Below are 16288 nucleotides of genomic sequence, written 5' to 3' on the forward strand. Positions count from 1 at the left end.
GCTTGCGATTGAGGTATAACTATTTTATTTAGTTCTCGAAAGTCCATACATAATCTAGATTTTTTTCCATCGTCTGTTTAAATGCTAAAGTTACTGAGGCAGCAAAAGGATTAAGATTCTCCTATTAACTAGTATTTTAATAACATTGAGATTTGTTTTTTTATTTCCTTTTTATCTTCAATCGTGCACCTATATAAGGACTTTTACTGCAATATTTATCTACAGTAATAACTCTATGCGAGCTTCGTGTTCTTTAACTGAGCCAACATCATATTTATCTTTTGCAAAAATTGATTTATATTTATCTTGTGAATTCATAAATTTTAGTTTTTTGATGGAAGTTTAGAGCATGTAGTAAGATTTCAAACTTATTTGTGTCTATGTTTTTATTAAAATTTATTTTTTTAGTATAAATACATTCAGAATTTTTTTCTTTTTCCTTCTTTCATAATATTTGTAAATTTTCATTTTGGATTAATTTAAATTCTTTCATCATATTTAATCCGATTAAGACATCAAACTTGATTTCCTCACTTTCTACTACGAACATATCAAATTGACTTTTCTATATAATAAATTTTTACTCTTATATTTATCATTCCATTCGCTTTCGTTGCACCATTAATCGCCATCAAATTAGCTTTTTCTGTTTTAAGTTTATCATTTTCGTTTTTTAATTTTATCAATTTATAATTTATTAAGGATACATTTGATCCTTAATCATAAATCCCGATTACTTCTACTGAATTGTTTATAAGTAATTTGATGTTAATCAATGGTGGAACTACAAGTTTTTTTGAGCTGCGCATCATTTAATTCGACTTCTAACTGAGAGTTGTTTATTAAATTAATTTTATTTTTTTCCTCTTTTTCATCGTCAGCTGAAATTTCTTTTGATTTAAACCAACAATTTGATTCGAGAGTGAAATCGAGTGCCTTTATTTAATTTTTCGCATATTTTATATGTACTGTAAAATTTCTTTTTTTCTGAAGTTTTCTTTCTAACTAAATATTAATTTTTATGGATTTCTCTGTAAAGGTCCTCGACTTCTTTTAAACTTTCTCTATTGTTTTGTTGTTACCATACGCATCAAACCAAAACCCCATAAGCAATTCCAAGTGGAATTCCAAATGTATTATAAGTGTGTTTATAGGTGGAGTTACAAATGCACAACGTTGCATCCGAAAATTGATTAACTAATTTATTTATTTTGCAATTATGTAAATATTTCCTCACTTCAAGCCTTATAGGGAATGCTGATACAACACAACTTCTCTCTTTTACTTGAAACCTTTATAAAGTTAAAAATCGTACGGCCAGATAGTAAACCTGAGCCCGAGTAGGTCCTTAATATCATTCAACCTTTCTCGTAGATTCGCAAAACTATAAGCCTTAAGCTACCTTTATGGGAGTCGTCGGATTTTCAAGTTCCGGATGAGACTGTACAAAACAACTCCTGGAATGAGCCACGCTCCGAACAAAGATCAGGTGGCTTTTTAAACAGCGACTGCAGCTATGCCTGGATAAGCTGCGACAAAAGTTTATTTGTAGTGAATGTCACGTCTGGTGAGTACGTAACATCATGGACCTTCGCATATAAGATAACCACTGTGTCAGCCTTTCCTGCTCGTCCAGGAAGTTTGCCCTTACTTCTTGTGGGGCTTGATAGCAATGCTATTAGAATTCAAGATTCCGTTGGGCAATTGTGTGTTTTTGATTGTTGCATTTCCAAAATTTTATGTACTATTCTAGTGAGTATTATTTGTTTTTAGTGCCATGTACTAGTTTTATCTCATAGTAGATGGTTTTAGCTTTAATGAGGTACTAATTATTTTTAAAGGTACCAGCTGGTGTTGAACAGGCGTGTGTGATGTACGGTGGGGCCGACTGGGAAAATTTTAATGAAGAAAATCGAGACTTAGTTTTACCAGAAAATAGTGGATTAATCTTTGTATCACTCAGAAACTTCCAGCACTTGATAGTTGATCTTAATAGAGATTCATGGTCTAAGTCATCTTACAGTGATAAGCCTATTGTAGCCTGTTTAGAATTTGTTAATTCTTCACCTGCAGTACAACCTCCAAAAAGTAATGAAGTAGAACCTTCAGAAAGTAATGAGCTAGAACCTTCAACAAGTAATGAAGTAGAATTATTCTTTTCAGCATACAATTTGATAAGTGAAGGTAAATTTTTCTAACTATTTTTCTCGCACATAACTGTATTGGTGATTGACAAAATGAAATGTTGTGATTTTAGAAACTGAACATTATATGAAGTTCAACAGAAAAGAATTTGAGGCTACTGCACTGTTCAACGAAAAACTATGCACTGTCTTGCAGTGCTCTTCCAAAATTGGCTGTTTGATCAGTGGTTGCTTAGGTCGTATTATGATCTGGGAGTTTAATGGATTTCTCACATGGGTGAGTCCAATTTTGGATAAGTACGCATTTATCACTCATGCAGTACTTCTTGAACCCACCGACGACCCCAAGCCCTTTTGTTTTTTATGGGCCGCTTATCAGGTAAACATCTTTTTTTTCTCCTTCAATTATGTAACTCGATATTCACAAATCAATTTTAAAATACATGTTTTTAGGGTAGTACACCAGATTCAGTAACAGTGCTACGCATGTACATGTTAATGTTTGAAAACAAGATAAACGATGAATTTGGTGAAAACCCCACTTTATATTTTAATTTGAAGCCAGACCCAATTCTAAAATTTGAGATCGAATTAGAAAAAAAAGAAAAAGTCCACAGTCTCGTTATAATTGAACGAGTCAATCGCGACGCGTCGGATTTACGGTCCCGCCGAGGCGAGGAGTCTCTATTACTCATCGGGACTCGAAAGAGATCCCTACTTTTTGATTTGAATCGATGGTACGAAGAACAAATGCCATCTACAGTTGCTGGATGCCGAAATCCCAACAATATTTTGGCTTGTTATAACACACGACAAGAGAATTATTCACGAGACGAAATATTATGTTGTTCGTACAATCCTAAGACGTTGCAAGAGTTTGCAAATAAAGTTCCACACTCCCCAGAGGAAATTTTTTGCCCTAGTTCTTTGAGGTTGGAGTGGATCGATTTATCGGAGAAAAATTTAGTGTTCTGGCTCACCCGAGGGGTGCAGTCAGAGCTACTACGAGAGATCACCACAGCTGGACCCATTGTACTAATCATGCCTAATGAAATCTACCGCAGGTGTCTCCTTGCAGGCCTTATACCTTTTGATTATGTCATCCCAGATTATAGTGTAAAAGTAGAACAAAAAGTAGCTCGAGAAATGCTGCTGTCGTTATGCCTAGATCAACGGTGTGCCAATTTCTTACTGCGCTGTGCCATAGAGTGGTCAGATGGCAGTGCAGAGTATCTATACTTAAAGTTTCTGAGGTGGAGTATCCAACGTGGATCTGAAATCAAGTTGATGGCCGATAGTTTGTGCAAGCCGTTGTTTGATCAGTCGGGTGTCAATATGGACGAGTCTGAGTTGAAAACGTTACATAACTGTGTTCAGCAACTCGAATGTTTGAAGACCGTTATATCAAAATTACCCAATACTGAAATCGATTTAACTAAACATAAAAGGGCCCTTAAAAAAATAGCAGCCTATTTTCAAGTTGTGTTGTGGTTTTATGATGTCGGTCTGTTGCCGGAAATGCAAAACATCGACGAAAGCGATGACGTGCAAATTTCAGCGCTTACGAAAATTCAGTATCCAAGAAATAAGCTTGTAGAGTCTTACAAGAAAAAAAGACGAGACGCTTGTACGAAGGACAATAAGGAAAATGATGTTTTATTCATTGATCAATTGATTGCCAGAAATTGTTCACCACTCAAAGTGCAATGGAAAGAAGAGTCAGACAGTGAGTGTCCTAATCAAGATGGTCTTTATCCTCCTCCATCGCTGCAATCTTTGCTTAGGAGTTTTTTAACTGACTGCTATTGCGAAGAAAAAAGTGACGAAGAGGAGGATAAAGATGGTCAATTACCTGAAACGTACACTAAACACTGCATCATCTTCTACTTGCTCATGGACCTGTGCATGATTCTCAAAGACTCAAATTCAGCAGTCGATCAACTTATGAAGTATCCCGCAGCTTTTAAGTTGAGTCCTAGTATTATTGAACTCATCCGAGCTTTTTGGCTTCTCGATCACGAGGATTACGATGGCTTTTTCAACATCATGACAAGCCAAATTGTTTCCAGCAATGACATCGAAGACTGGCAGCATGAACTCGCTATAAATTCACTTTTAAAAAACAATCAACACAAATTAGGTACGTTTTCAAATTTTAAAAATATGTAACATACATTCGCAAACTGTCAATTAATTTTTTTTCATCATTTCTTTTTTAACAGCTCTAAATTATCTGCTCATTATTAAACCACCAGTGATATCGTCCGATCATCGGCGCATAATGATCGATCTGGCGGTGGAACAGGGTCATCTACTGTTAGCATTCCATGCACGACCGCCATCGGATTGCGGACCGTTACTCACGAGTTTCTTCCGCTCATGTGAAAAACATGGAAAGCTCAGAAAAATTTTGCAACTTCCCTTAAACCCGGAAGAAGAGAAAGCCTTTGACAATTATCTCAAAGAAAATTATAATGACAAAACTAGATTGATCCACTACTTGCTGACGAACCGCCACGTAGAAGCCAGCCACATTTTTTCTGTAAAAAAAAACTTTAACCCACATCAATCAATTGATGAGGAAATAAACTTTAACTCAACCGCTTGGAATTTACTAAATTTGGTTCACAAAAATGTACCCGAAATCTCAAAACGTTTTGCAAACAGCTGGAGAAAAAATACCTCGAAATCGGCCAAGGGACGACGATTTTCACCATATCCCATTATAAGTAACAACAATGAGTCACGTAGATTTCACCATAAACCAATGTCTCAATCTTGGGACATTGATGGTGATGTTTACAACTTGGCAGTAGAAAAGACACTTGAGACGTGTCGCAAGCCCGATCGAGATGGGCTTGGACCATTAAATTATACGCCTTTTCTAACTGCGCCATGCGCAACAATAAATGCTCAACCAAAATTTGTTACTCAAATAAATAACAAGAGTGATACACATTATGTTGTATACCCAAAACGGAAGATCTTCACGAGAAAGACGGCTTTAAAAATGGTAATTGAGCCTGATGATGAAATAGTCAAAAAGCGGCGAAAACTTAACAACCAATCCAGGGACTCAACATTGAATGGTTGTATACTTTATCTACACACACACATACACACACACATATATATATATATATATATTTATTTGTGAACCTCGTTTTATTATAATTTTAATGTATTCGTTCAATTGCTTGTTTTAGATTTGGATCAATCGGGATCATCTGACTGTAGGCTTAGCATGACTAAAATATGTAGCACACCACTTGTGCAACGGAAAGAGAATGAAAAAATAAACAACTTGGATACTCAAACGCCGCAATCAATCCTCAGAATTCAGTGCAAGTCTCGTGCGCCTAGTTACGATTTTACTGAGGTGAGCTAAATGTATAAGGTCAAAAAATATGTAAAAGGATTTATAAGGCCGCATATGTATATAAAATGATTCAATAAATTAACTTATAAATTAATTAAAGGATAATGTGAACGATGAAGCAGATACCCCAAAAAAACATTTGGTAGCTAGTGGTTTTAAGTCATTACGACGAATCCATTTCAACATGGACAGATTGAGCGAAAGTGATGATTCGAACTCATTTGCTAATGATGAAAATCGTAACAAAGAGGAAACTATGGGTGATATTCAAAGTATTAGTGAAGAATCCCAGTAAGTTATTAACAACTATATAAACATCTATATAAAATAAACTCATTTTTACGGAGTATATAAAAAATTTTCAGGCTAGAAGAAACTTGCTGTATTCCAAAGTTGACTAAAAAGTCATTTAGAGACAAAACAATTTTAACGGACTCGAGTATGGTCGACTTCGCTGAATCTCGGCCGGGACCAAGTTTACAAATGAGTAATAGTAATCACTCTCGTGAATGTAGTGAAGAATCGTCCAACAAAAGTGATTTGTGTAGCGAATCAACCACAAACGTGTGTGAACAGGTACCTTAACATACTTGCAATCTCAATCCAGACAATAACTTTCAATTACTAATTTTTTTTTTTTTTTTTTTTTTTTTTTTTTTTTTTTTTTTTTTTGTAGGAAACTTCTAAAGTGGATATAAAAATGTCGCCCGCTTTACTAACTCGTAAATCCAAATCTTTTTATATATCTTCGATTCTTTCTTCTGATACGAGCATGGAAACTTCACAATTAAAAGTACTATCTACGTTGCACAATGTTGAACATGATAAAAGTGAAAGTGAAAAATCAGTAGAACACTCTCAAGAAGATACACAAGTTAACACGAAGTTTACTGAAAATGAGTTTGATGAAGAATGTTTTTTAGATATGGATCAAGAAGAAGAAGAAAAATATCAAGAAGATTATAATGTAGAGGGTGGTCTACAGGAGGACTATGAAAAACTGAGTTCTTCAAATACATTCTTCAATACGGATGCACACAAAGACAATCAGCAGCTAGAAAATTTGGAAAAAGAGCTGGATGACAGCGAAGAGAATTTCGATGAAGAATCGTTTTACAGTTTTTCAAGTTCCTTCACTGAGAAAGATGAAAATAAAGACAATCGCGCTCAGCTGAGAGATAGCCTGGTGATAATCCACAGCGAAGAACAACAAACAGATCATTCTTTTAATGAAAAGTGCTTAACTGAAAATTTGAGTCCCGTTAAAGTGAACGACAGTATTGGTTTTAGTCACCCAAAACCAACTTTTATTAATAGCCAGGGTATCGCTGGCTTTCAAGAATACGAAATAACCGACGATGAGTCGAAAGATGGGCAAGAAAGTGAGTCCCAGTTTATTGTAGAAATGATGCCAGAAACTGGAGTAGCACGAAAAGATGATCTTGTCCTGAGTTTTTTGAATTCTAATACTTCTGGCGAAGGATCGATACAAGCCGAAAACGTACGATCGAGATCAAGGATAGAAGAATCCGGACAGCACCTAAGCATTGAAGAAGAATATGCAAACCCATTAAGAAATTACTTATATAAATTCGTATCGGAGGAACTAGAGATGTCACCCGAATCTAATGTAAGTAGAACTCATCAGGCCATTTTGGAACCACCGAAAAAAGCGTCTCCTCGACCTCCAATTAGGAGCATCTCAACAAGCTTTGATTCTAAGGCTTGGGAGGAAAAGTCCGAAAATATTACAGACAGAAAAAAACAAAGTACATCATTGCTAGAGGAAATGGAAAAAATATTGGAACATGCAAAAAAAACATCCGTTCCAGTTAAAATGAACGACAGTATTGGTTATAGTCTCCAAAAACCAACTTTTATTAATAGCCAGGGTATCGCTGGCTTTCAAGAATACGAAATAACCGACGATGAGTCGAAAGATGGGCAAGAAAGTGAGTCCCAGTTTATTGTAGAAATGATGCCAGAAACTGGAGTAGCACGAAAAGATGATCTTGTCCTGAGTTTTTTTAATTCTAATACTTCTGGCGAAGGAACGATACAAGCCGAAAACGTACGATCGAGATCAAGGATAGAAGAATCCGGACAGCACATAAGCATTGAAGAAGAATATGCAAACCCATTAAGAAATTACTTATATAAATTCGTATCGGAGGAACTAGAGATGTCACCCGAATCTAATGTAAGTAGAACACATCAGGCCATTTTGGAACCACCGAAAAAAGCGTCTCCTCGACCTCCAATTAGGAGCATCTCAACAAGCTTTGATTCTAAGGCTTGGGAGGAAAAGTCCGAAAATATTACAGACAGAAAAAAACAAAGTACATCATTGCTAGAGGAAATGGAAAAAATATTGGAACATGCAAAAAAAACATCCGTTCCAGTTAAAATGAACGACAGTATTGGTTACAGTCTCCCAAAACCAACTTTTATTAATAGCCAGGGTATCGCTGGCTTTCAAGAATACGAAATAACCGACGATGAGTCGAAAGATGGGCAAGAAAGTGAGTCCCAGTTTATTGTAGAAATGATGCCAGAAACTGGAGTAGTACGAAAAGATGATCTTGTCCTGAGTTTTTTGAATTCTAATACTTCTGGCGAAGAAACGATACAAGCCGAAAACGTACGATCGAGATCAAGGATAGAAGAATCCGGACAGCACCAAAGCATTGAAGAAAAATATGCAAACCCATTAAGAAATAACTTATATAAATTCGTATCGGAGGAACTAGAGATGTTACCCGAATCTAATGTAAGTAGAACACATCAGGCCATTTTGGAACCACCGAAAAAAGCGTCTCCTCGACCTCCAATTAGGAGCATCTCAACAAGCTTTGATTCTAAGGCTTGGGAGGAAAAGTCCGAAAGTATTACAGACCGAAAAAAACAAAGTACATTATTGCCAGAGGAAATGGAAAAAATATCGGAACATGTAAAAAAAACATCCGATGTTCCAAACGTATTCATCGAAAAAGTCTCATCATCGTCTGATGTCGAAGAACCTGAGGAAGATAGCAACATGTTGGCTTTACCAAACAACCCACTTATAGAGCCGACGGATGATTGTAAGGAAGAGTATTTTAGCAAATCCACTCTTACAAAACGAACTCGAGGACGACCCAAAAAAGTAATTAAATTATCAGAGTCATCAAAATCAACTACAACAATACGCACGAGGAGAGCTGGATCTTCTACCAAGGATGTAGCCCCTACAGTGAAACCCACTAGGAAAACTAGAGCTGCATCTGTTGCTAAAGAAAATGTTGATTTGAAAACTGACGAAATGGCTGAAGAACAACAAGTATCTACAGTGCGGTCGTCGAGAGCATCTAAATTTAAAAAAAATACTTCGATAGTTGCTGACAAACGCTCAAAGGCCGGATGGATATCCAAGGATGACGAACAAATCACATCTACTGAATTGGTACCTGCCAACGATGATCTGCCAATGTCTCACACTCGAAGTAGAATAGCTGAGTCCGTAGACAATGATAAAAAAGGATTGTCAAAAATAAGACCAACCAGAGCCAGGACCGTATCGAAAAATGAACAAAAATCAACCACCACTAGAAAAAAAAGAGCAGGTGCCGTAGTCCAGGAAAATGATCAGGCTACACCCACAGCGAAAGAAGATAATAAACGATGTTTGAGGAAGACGCGAGCCTCATCACTGGCAAAGGAAACCAGTAACAATATCACCAATTTGAGTAACCCACCAGCCAGGGCAGAAATTATACGAGCAATCCAGACTACGAGACCTTCCAGTTCAGAGCCCACAATTCGCAGGCGTAAGTGCTCTGTCCAGTCAGAACCGGGAGACATCGAAAAAATTTTAATTGACACAAGAACTGTAAAGTCAAAGAGTAAAGCGGAAAAAAGGAATACGACAGGTCGAGGTCGCAGAGCGACTAGCGTCGATTCAATCGTGAGTGTGCCTGAAGGTAGGCGTGTAATACGCAGTTTACTCACTAAAACGATCATCAAGGAAGTCATCCCCGAAGAGCCAATATCCATGAAACAAACAAGAAAGAGAAAATATGATTCTTCTGTTACTGGTAATGAAGCTAAGAAAGTACGTGATAAACTCGAGCATACTGATAGTAAAGACTATAGATTTTCGTTACCCAAAACAGTTGAAGATGTTCCGGTTATCTCTGAAGGTTTGTGATCAAAAAAGACATATTTACCGTAACATTTAAGGTAGTTGTTTCCCAATGTATAGGTTAATCGTATGTATAAATATACAATAATAAGGTTATGTTCAACTATCATCCCGTATTTGTTTTCGTTATGTTAACCCACAAATGGCGCATCTAGCGCATTTTTGGTAGATCTAAAACATGACAGGTATCAGTTTAAATGTAGCTCGGTAAAATAATACACATGACTTATTTAATTGGTTTTATTGATATGGGAGGCTTGTTCGTTACCCCCTATGAACTTGATATCGCCATAACTCAGAGGAAAAATGATAAACGATTGGATTGTACATGTAGTGTAAGGCTGAGCAAGTGTAAGTATATGTAATAGGTGAACTTGTATATTTAACAAAGTACATTTAGAGGTTATTAAAATGAAAGCAAACAATAAGAAAAATTTCCTATGACATCTTTACCAACATAGTCACGAGAAGTTATCGATTGATAATGCAATTTCCACTGACATAGCACCAAAATGGGGGAAAAAAGCTAAACATAATGTGAAAAATGTATACGAGCATTTCGGTATTCGGTACACTGCAATAAAAATATTGCTTCTTCGGTGTAAATTTACTGATTGTTTATTTTCTGCATGTCGTCTGCTTGGCACGATTGTGATTACGATTTCCCTGGCACCACTTAATTCTAAACTTCAAAATAGTGTCAGGTTTTAGTTCTACTGAAATATGCTAAATGTGGCACTTATGGGTTAACATGACGAATTTAAAATATCAGAGAGAAATGTGAATACCTCTCCGTACGTAGGTACATAAACATATGCATTTACCTATTTGTAACTTGTGCTCATGTGACAATGTGGTGTTGCTCCTTACGTGATACTCTTGGTTATACTGTAAAAACTATCAATATTATAAATACTGCGACGGACATTGAAAATAAAAAGACCTACTCTGGACTTGATACATTAACAATAAGAATAGTAAATTTACTACAGTAATTATAATGCCTGCCATGATGGAGTATTTTACTTTTGCAAGATACTTAATACTCAAACAACAAATAGTGTGAACACGACTGTTATTTCTATTAATGAATTTTTAGACGAATATAAAGAAATAATTTATGCATGTTTATTTTCTGTATTGAAGTTGTAAATAATCGTTTCGTAAATATAAAATCCTACATAAACTTTACAGTCAACATGGTAATGTTACTACGAGATTTATAAAACTGAACAATACAAGTAGTAAATTTATTATGATGAACTTAGTAAAGTTACTATGACGGGCGTTGGGAATAAAAAGACCTACGTACAACGTAGTACAATTGCAATGGTTGGTATCTACTACTCTTTAGTTGGTATTTTGACTATTTCGACTGTAATTTTATGAACAATGTGGTACATATACACAAGACTTTTTTTACAGTGTATCTTCCAAAATCAAACGAAGAGCACTATTTTGATTACTATTACTTTAAAACTATGTGGTAAAAAATTCTCAAAAAAATGTATGTGTTTCTTTACTGCCTAAGATAGTTTTCAGTAGTTTTTCAATTATTTATAAATAGGCGGTAAGTTACAATTTTTTAAATAATGAGACTATGTAGTGTTTGTACCATTGCTCTAATATTAAAAGAGTGATTTTTTGACGAGGATATTGTAATAACGACGTGGTTAATCGGTCTCAAATTTTTTATACACATTTCTCGACGCTTAGATTAGTTTTGCTGAAAATTTCGTACCTTTTTAAATACTTTTGATTTAGGAAACAACTAGCTTAAGTAACTGAAAATCGAATTTTGAGAGAATGAACGCAAATTTTATTTTCAGATGTTTGTCAAACGACCACTTTCAAATTTGCACATCCAACTGGATTACAGAAGTAAGTTCCTTCAAGTAAAAAAAAAAATTTCAATGTATTAAATTTGTATGAATTTTTCAGATTTCTAACGCCAATGCGCTTCGATGGGGATGAGATAATGAGTGTCTTGGAACTAGATCATACTGGTAATGTAGAAAACCCCGTGGGAACAACTTCACGGCAACCTCAAACCTATTTTATAATGCCTTCAATATTTACAGACCGAATAAACCAAAGTACGTCATTGCCAGAGGAAATGGAAAAAATATCGGAACATGTAAAAAAAACATCCGATGTTCCAAACATATTCATCGAAAAAGTCTCATCATCGTCTGATGTCGAAGAACCTGAGGAAGATAGCAACATGTTGGCTTTACCAAACAACCCACTTATAGAGCCGACGGATGATTGTAAGGAAGAGTATTTTAGCAAATCCACTCTTACAAAACGAACTCGAGGACGACCCAAAAAAGTAATTAAATTATCAGAGTCATCAAAATCAACTACAACAATACGCACGAGGAGAGCTGGATCTTCTACCAAGGATGTAGCCCCTACAGTGAAACCCACTAGGAAAACTAGAGCTGCATCTGTTGCTAAAGAAAATGTTGATTTGAAAACTGACGAAATGGCTGAAGAACAACAAGTATCTACAGTGCGGTCGTCGAGAGCATCTAAATTAAAAAAAAATACTTCGATAGTTGCTGACAAACGCTCAAAGGCTGGATGGATATCCAAGAATGACGAACAAATCACATCTACTGAATCGGTACCTGCCAACGATGATCTGCCAATGTCTCACACTCGAAGTAGAATAGCTGAGTCCGTAGACAATGATAAAAAAGGATTGTCAAAAATAAGACCAACCAGAGCCAGGACCGTATCGAAAAATGAACAAGAATCAACTACCACTAGAAAAAAAAGAGCAGGTGCGGTAGTCCAGGAAAATGATCAGGCTACACCCACAGCGAAAGAAGATAATAAACGATGTTTGAGGAAGACGCGAGCCTCATCACTGGCAAAGGAAACCAGTAACAATATCACCAATTTGAGTAACCCACCAGCCAGGGCAGAAATTATACGAGCAATCCAGACTACGAGACCTTCCAGTTCAGAGCCCACAATTCGCAGGCGTAAGTGCTCTGTCCAGTCAGAACCGGGAGACATCGAAAAAATTTTAATTGACACAAGAACTGTAAAGTCAAAGAGTAAAGCGGAAAAAAGGAATACGACAGGTCGAGGTCGCAGAGCGACTAGCGTCGATTCAATCGTGAGTGTGCCTGAAGGTAGGCGTGTAATACGCAGTTTACTCACTAAAACGATCATCAAGGAAGTCATCCCCGAAGAGCCAATATCCATGAAACAAACAAGAAAGAGAAAATATGCTTCTTCTGTTACTGGTAATGAAGCTAAGAAAGTACGTGATCAACTCGAGCATACTGAAAGTAAAGACTATGGATTTTCGTTACCCGAAACAGTTGAAGATGTTCCGGTTATCTCTGAAGGTTTGTGATCAAAAAAGATATATTTACCGCAACATTTAAAGTGAATAAGAATCGAATTTTGAGAAAATAAAACTTTTATTTTCAGATGTTTGTCAAACGACCACTTTCAAATTTGCACATCCGACTGGATTACAGAAGTAAGTTCCTTCAAGTAAAAAAAAAAGAATGTTCGATGTGTAAAATTCATATGAATTTTACAGATTTCTAACGCCCATTCGCATCGATGGGGTTGAAACAACGAGTATCTTGGAGGTAGTTGATACTGGCAATGTAAAAAAACCTTGGGCCAAAATTCATCCGCGAAGCTGTTTTATAATGCCTAAAAAAACGAAAAACAAAGAACAATGATGTGTCAATTAAATGTTTTTCATTTAATCTGTTGATATTTTGTCGTTTTTCGTTTTTTTTTTATTTTTTTCCAAACGGGAAAGCAGATTGTAATATACTTTTGTAAATAATTGATTAATACATCATCATAGTTTTATAAAGGTTTGAGTCTAGTAATTTTTAAGCAAGTCCTAAATTCCCTTTCATACATACCTCATAGATCATATCAAGCAAACAAAACATGTTAAGATCATGGAATTTAATACATATCAATCAATTGTCGTCACATGTTAAATAAATTTTTTTGACACTCAACATTCAAAGCCACTGATAATACCAGTACTTTACTTTTTTCAGGCCACAAAATACGATATTTAGTATTATTGGAATTAAGCATCCCTTGAACGCTACTTTTCAAATTCGGTATAAGAAAATAAAAATAACGTCAGCATTTCAGATCTTATCAATTAGTTAATGTAGAAATTTACCATACAATTTTATCAAAAAAGGCATATGCTACAGATTCTTTTGTCTCTTTCGTTGTTTTTTTGAACATGAAGTCTATGAAATCCGAAATAGTCATCCCATGTAATATAAATAGACAGTCACAAGAAAATAAAACAATAGCTATTGTATTAAAATTTCTCGTACTTATCGTTTTATTTTTCATCTACAATTTATGTGATAAATTAGGCAAATTCGTTATACATATCAGTTGGCGTGCAAAATAAATAACGTTTAATCGTCGATTCGACATTTCGACTAGAATGGCACAAATGTAAAACGCTCAATACATACGTGTGTATATGTATATATCAAACAATGAGAATAGTTATAAAAGCGGTTGTATACAAATAAAAGGTCAATTACCTCCATACGCTGAGAGAAATAACTTAAAAATACTGCAACAGGTGGAAAACAGGGAGGGATCGAACACGTTATTTATGTACAACATAAGTAGATAGTGGGAACTACCCTAATATCCAAAGTAAAAAAAAAAAAAAAAAACAGTTGCTCGGAATAAAAATAAGAATCAGTAGCGCGCGTAGCGACCGTAGTAGTTGGCTGCACGGCCACCCTCGATGGGATTGCAGGAGAAGAGTGCGTCCCCTCGGTAACTCTCGGCGCACCTGAAAAATAAGTGATAATTTTTTGTTTTATCGATTCATCGATACCCACGTATTGAATAATTTACATAAATTTTATCACTCTTAACGTATTTTTTTTATACCTCCTTGATACTTGGCGTGTATTTCTTTTAGTATGATTAATAATACTTACTGGCACACTGCAATGTGTCTTCTAGGTGTACAATTGGCATTTAAACCGCACTCACGGCCCGTGCACGGGTTCTGACAGGCAAAGTTGATGCACGCCTGATTGTCCGGGCACTCGTTGTTGGACAAGCACTCGCCCCTCTTACAACTGATAACATAATATGTCATACATCACTTAAATCAGATCAAATTGCATACAATGCAATATATATACACGCGTGTACCTGATTAGCGCGTTTCCAACATAGCCGTGGGGACACCTGCACACCGGGCGCTTCTTACCCGTGTTGTCATGGCCCGGTCGGCACTCGGCGTTGGCACCGCACGGATTCCCGCTGCACAGGTCCTCTGCAAGTCAATGAACATTGTAGCCCCAAAGAGTTATTGTTGTTATCGGGGGCATTTTGCATAATGTACGCGCTAATATTAATTTAATACACGTATGTATGTATATATTATACCATCGGTGAAGGGCCGACAGAAAACGAAGGGGTCGCCAGTTTTGTCCTTGGGACAACTGCAGACGGGCGTTACGTCGCGGAGCTCGCAATTGGCGTTGGTGCCGCAGGTGCCCTCGCAAGGATCGACGCATTTCTGATAGAGGCAGGCAGGCTTGCCGGCAGGACAGTCGGAGTGCTGGGTGCACTCGGGCTGGCAGGATATGAGCGGGTTACCCAGCCAATTCTGCAAAAATGAGAAAAAAAAATTCAATGGTTATGTATTTTACGTATGTCATGTATATGTGGTTTAAAAGATGTGTATGATGATGATGACCTTGGGACAGACGCAGTTGGCTCGGTGGTTGATGACGTTGCACTCGGCGCTCTCGGTGCATACGGAGGCGCACGGGCTCTCGCAGCGAAAGTCCTTCGAGCAGTGCTGGTGCTGGGGACAGTCAAAGTCGGACTCGCACTCGTGACGGCAGCCCTCGAGAGGACGCCCTCGGTATCCCGACAATCAAGAGCACACCGCCACGCCGTTCTTGACTTCGCACTTGGTGTTGGCCCCACAAGGATTTGGGCTCTTGCACGGCGCCTCTGTTTGGGATTTCATCATGAAATTTACTTTTACGCCAGGGAGTAAATGTATGTAGTTGTTCATAACATTGAGAAAAAAAGAAAAAAAAAAGAAAAAATGTACTTGCCAGGGTCGTAGACGCAATTGTGCAGAGGATTGCCCGTGTGCCGCAGGCGTAGGTACACGGATCGATGCATCGGTTCCCGCTGCAGGTGCGGCTTCCAGTGCAATCCTCGTTTACTGCAATTTCGGGGACAAAACAGATATATTATTTCTTTTATTTGCAGGATTTTTCATCCCCATTGATTCCCGTTAAAAATTTTAAAATTATATTTTAGTATTGGTAATTTAAAAAACATATACGCGCTCGGTTAATGATTGTTGATCAAAGTGACCATGCACACCTTTTATTGAATTGCACTATTTTTCTTTTTAACTCGCATTTATTTTATTTTCAGAAAAGAAACGAGTTAATCGGTATAGTAGTTGTTCGAATCGTAATAGAAGAAGATAAAAAAAATAAAATAAATTGTGAGAACTAGTCAATAACGCGATCCAGAAATGTGTGATGAAAAGATTACGAAATAAGGCTCGATGAG

At 36.7% G+C, this 16288-nt stretch overlaps 2 protein-coding genes across 2 annotated transcripts; one reads left to right on the forward strand and one right to left on the reverse strand.

Annotated features, from left to right (window-relative positions):
- Nucleotides 1–1632: 1632 nt before the first annotated feature.
- On the forward strand, nt 1633–13416 carry LOC149374584 (uncharacterized). The gene is made up of 14 exons (XM_089592998.1): nt 1633–1752; nt 1842–2184; nt 2258–2523; nt 2598–4284; nt 4367–5233; nt 5351–5523; nt 5624–5814; nt 5889–6099; nt 6200–9701; nt 11533–11584; nt 11645–11709; nt 11785–13068; nt 13154–13205; nt 13269–13416. Exons 2-14 carry the CDS (start codon nt 1872–1874, stop codon nt 13414–13416), a joined length of 8811 nt encoding a protein of 2936 aa, XP_089449124.1. The 5' UTR covers nt 1633–1752; nt 1842–1871.
- A 1012-nt stretch (nt 13417–14428) lies between these two features.
- On the reverse strand, nt 14429–15725 carry LOC149374585 (uncharacterized). Its single transcript, XM_089592999.1, has 6 exons — nt 15642–15725; nt 15447–15557; nt 15134–15356; nt 14897–15020; nt 14677–14820; nt 14429–14525 (listed from the first exon to the last, which is right to left on the reverse strand). Exons 1-6 carry the CDS (start codon nt 15723–15725, stop codon nt 14429–14431), a joined length of 783 nt encoding a protein of 260 aa, XP_089449125.1.
- Nucleotides 15726–16288: the final 563 nt, after the last annotated feature.

The sequence above is a fragment of the Copidosoma floridanum genome, unplaced genomic scaffold (assembly GCF_036245765.1).
Source record: "Copidosoma floridanum isolate Cflo_tuat_1 unplaced genomic scaffold, Cflo_Japanese_pri ptg000019l, whole genome shotgun sequence".
Taxonomy (NCBI): domain Eukaryota; kingdom Metazoa; phylum Arthropoda; class Insecta; order Hymenoptera; family Encyrtidae; genus Copidosoma; species Copidosoma floridanum.

Bases quoted from the DNA above. Each gene is read 5' to 3' on its own strand.
- LOC149374584 (XM_089592998.1), top strand. From the start codon at position 1,872: ATGTACGGTGGGGCCGACTGGGAAAATTTTAATGAAGAAAATCGAGAC. The intron at 2,185-2,257 runs GTAAATTTTTCT...TTGTGATTTTAG, and splicing joins ATACAATTTGATAAGTGAAG to AAACTGAACATTATATGAAG. The intron at 6,100-6,199 runs GTACCTTAACAT...TTTTTTTTGTAG, and splicing joins CCACAAACGTGTGTGAACAG to GAAACTTCTAAAGTGGATAT.
- LOC149374585 (XM_089592999.1), bottom strand. From the start codon at position 15,725: ATGAAATCCCAAACAGAGGCGCCGTGCAAGAGCCCAAATCCTTGTGGG. The intron at 15,558-15,641 runs GTGTGCTCTTGA...GACTGTCCCCAG, and splicing joins AAGTCAAGAACGGCGTGGCG to CACCAGCACTGCTCGAAGGA. The intron at 15,021-15,133 runs GTATAATATATA...ATTGACTTGCAG, and splicing joins CTGTCGGCCCTTCACCGATG to AGGACCTGTGCAGCGGGAAT.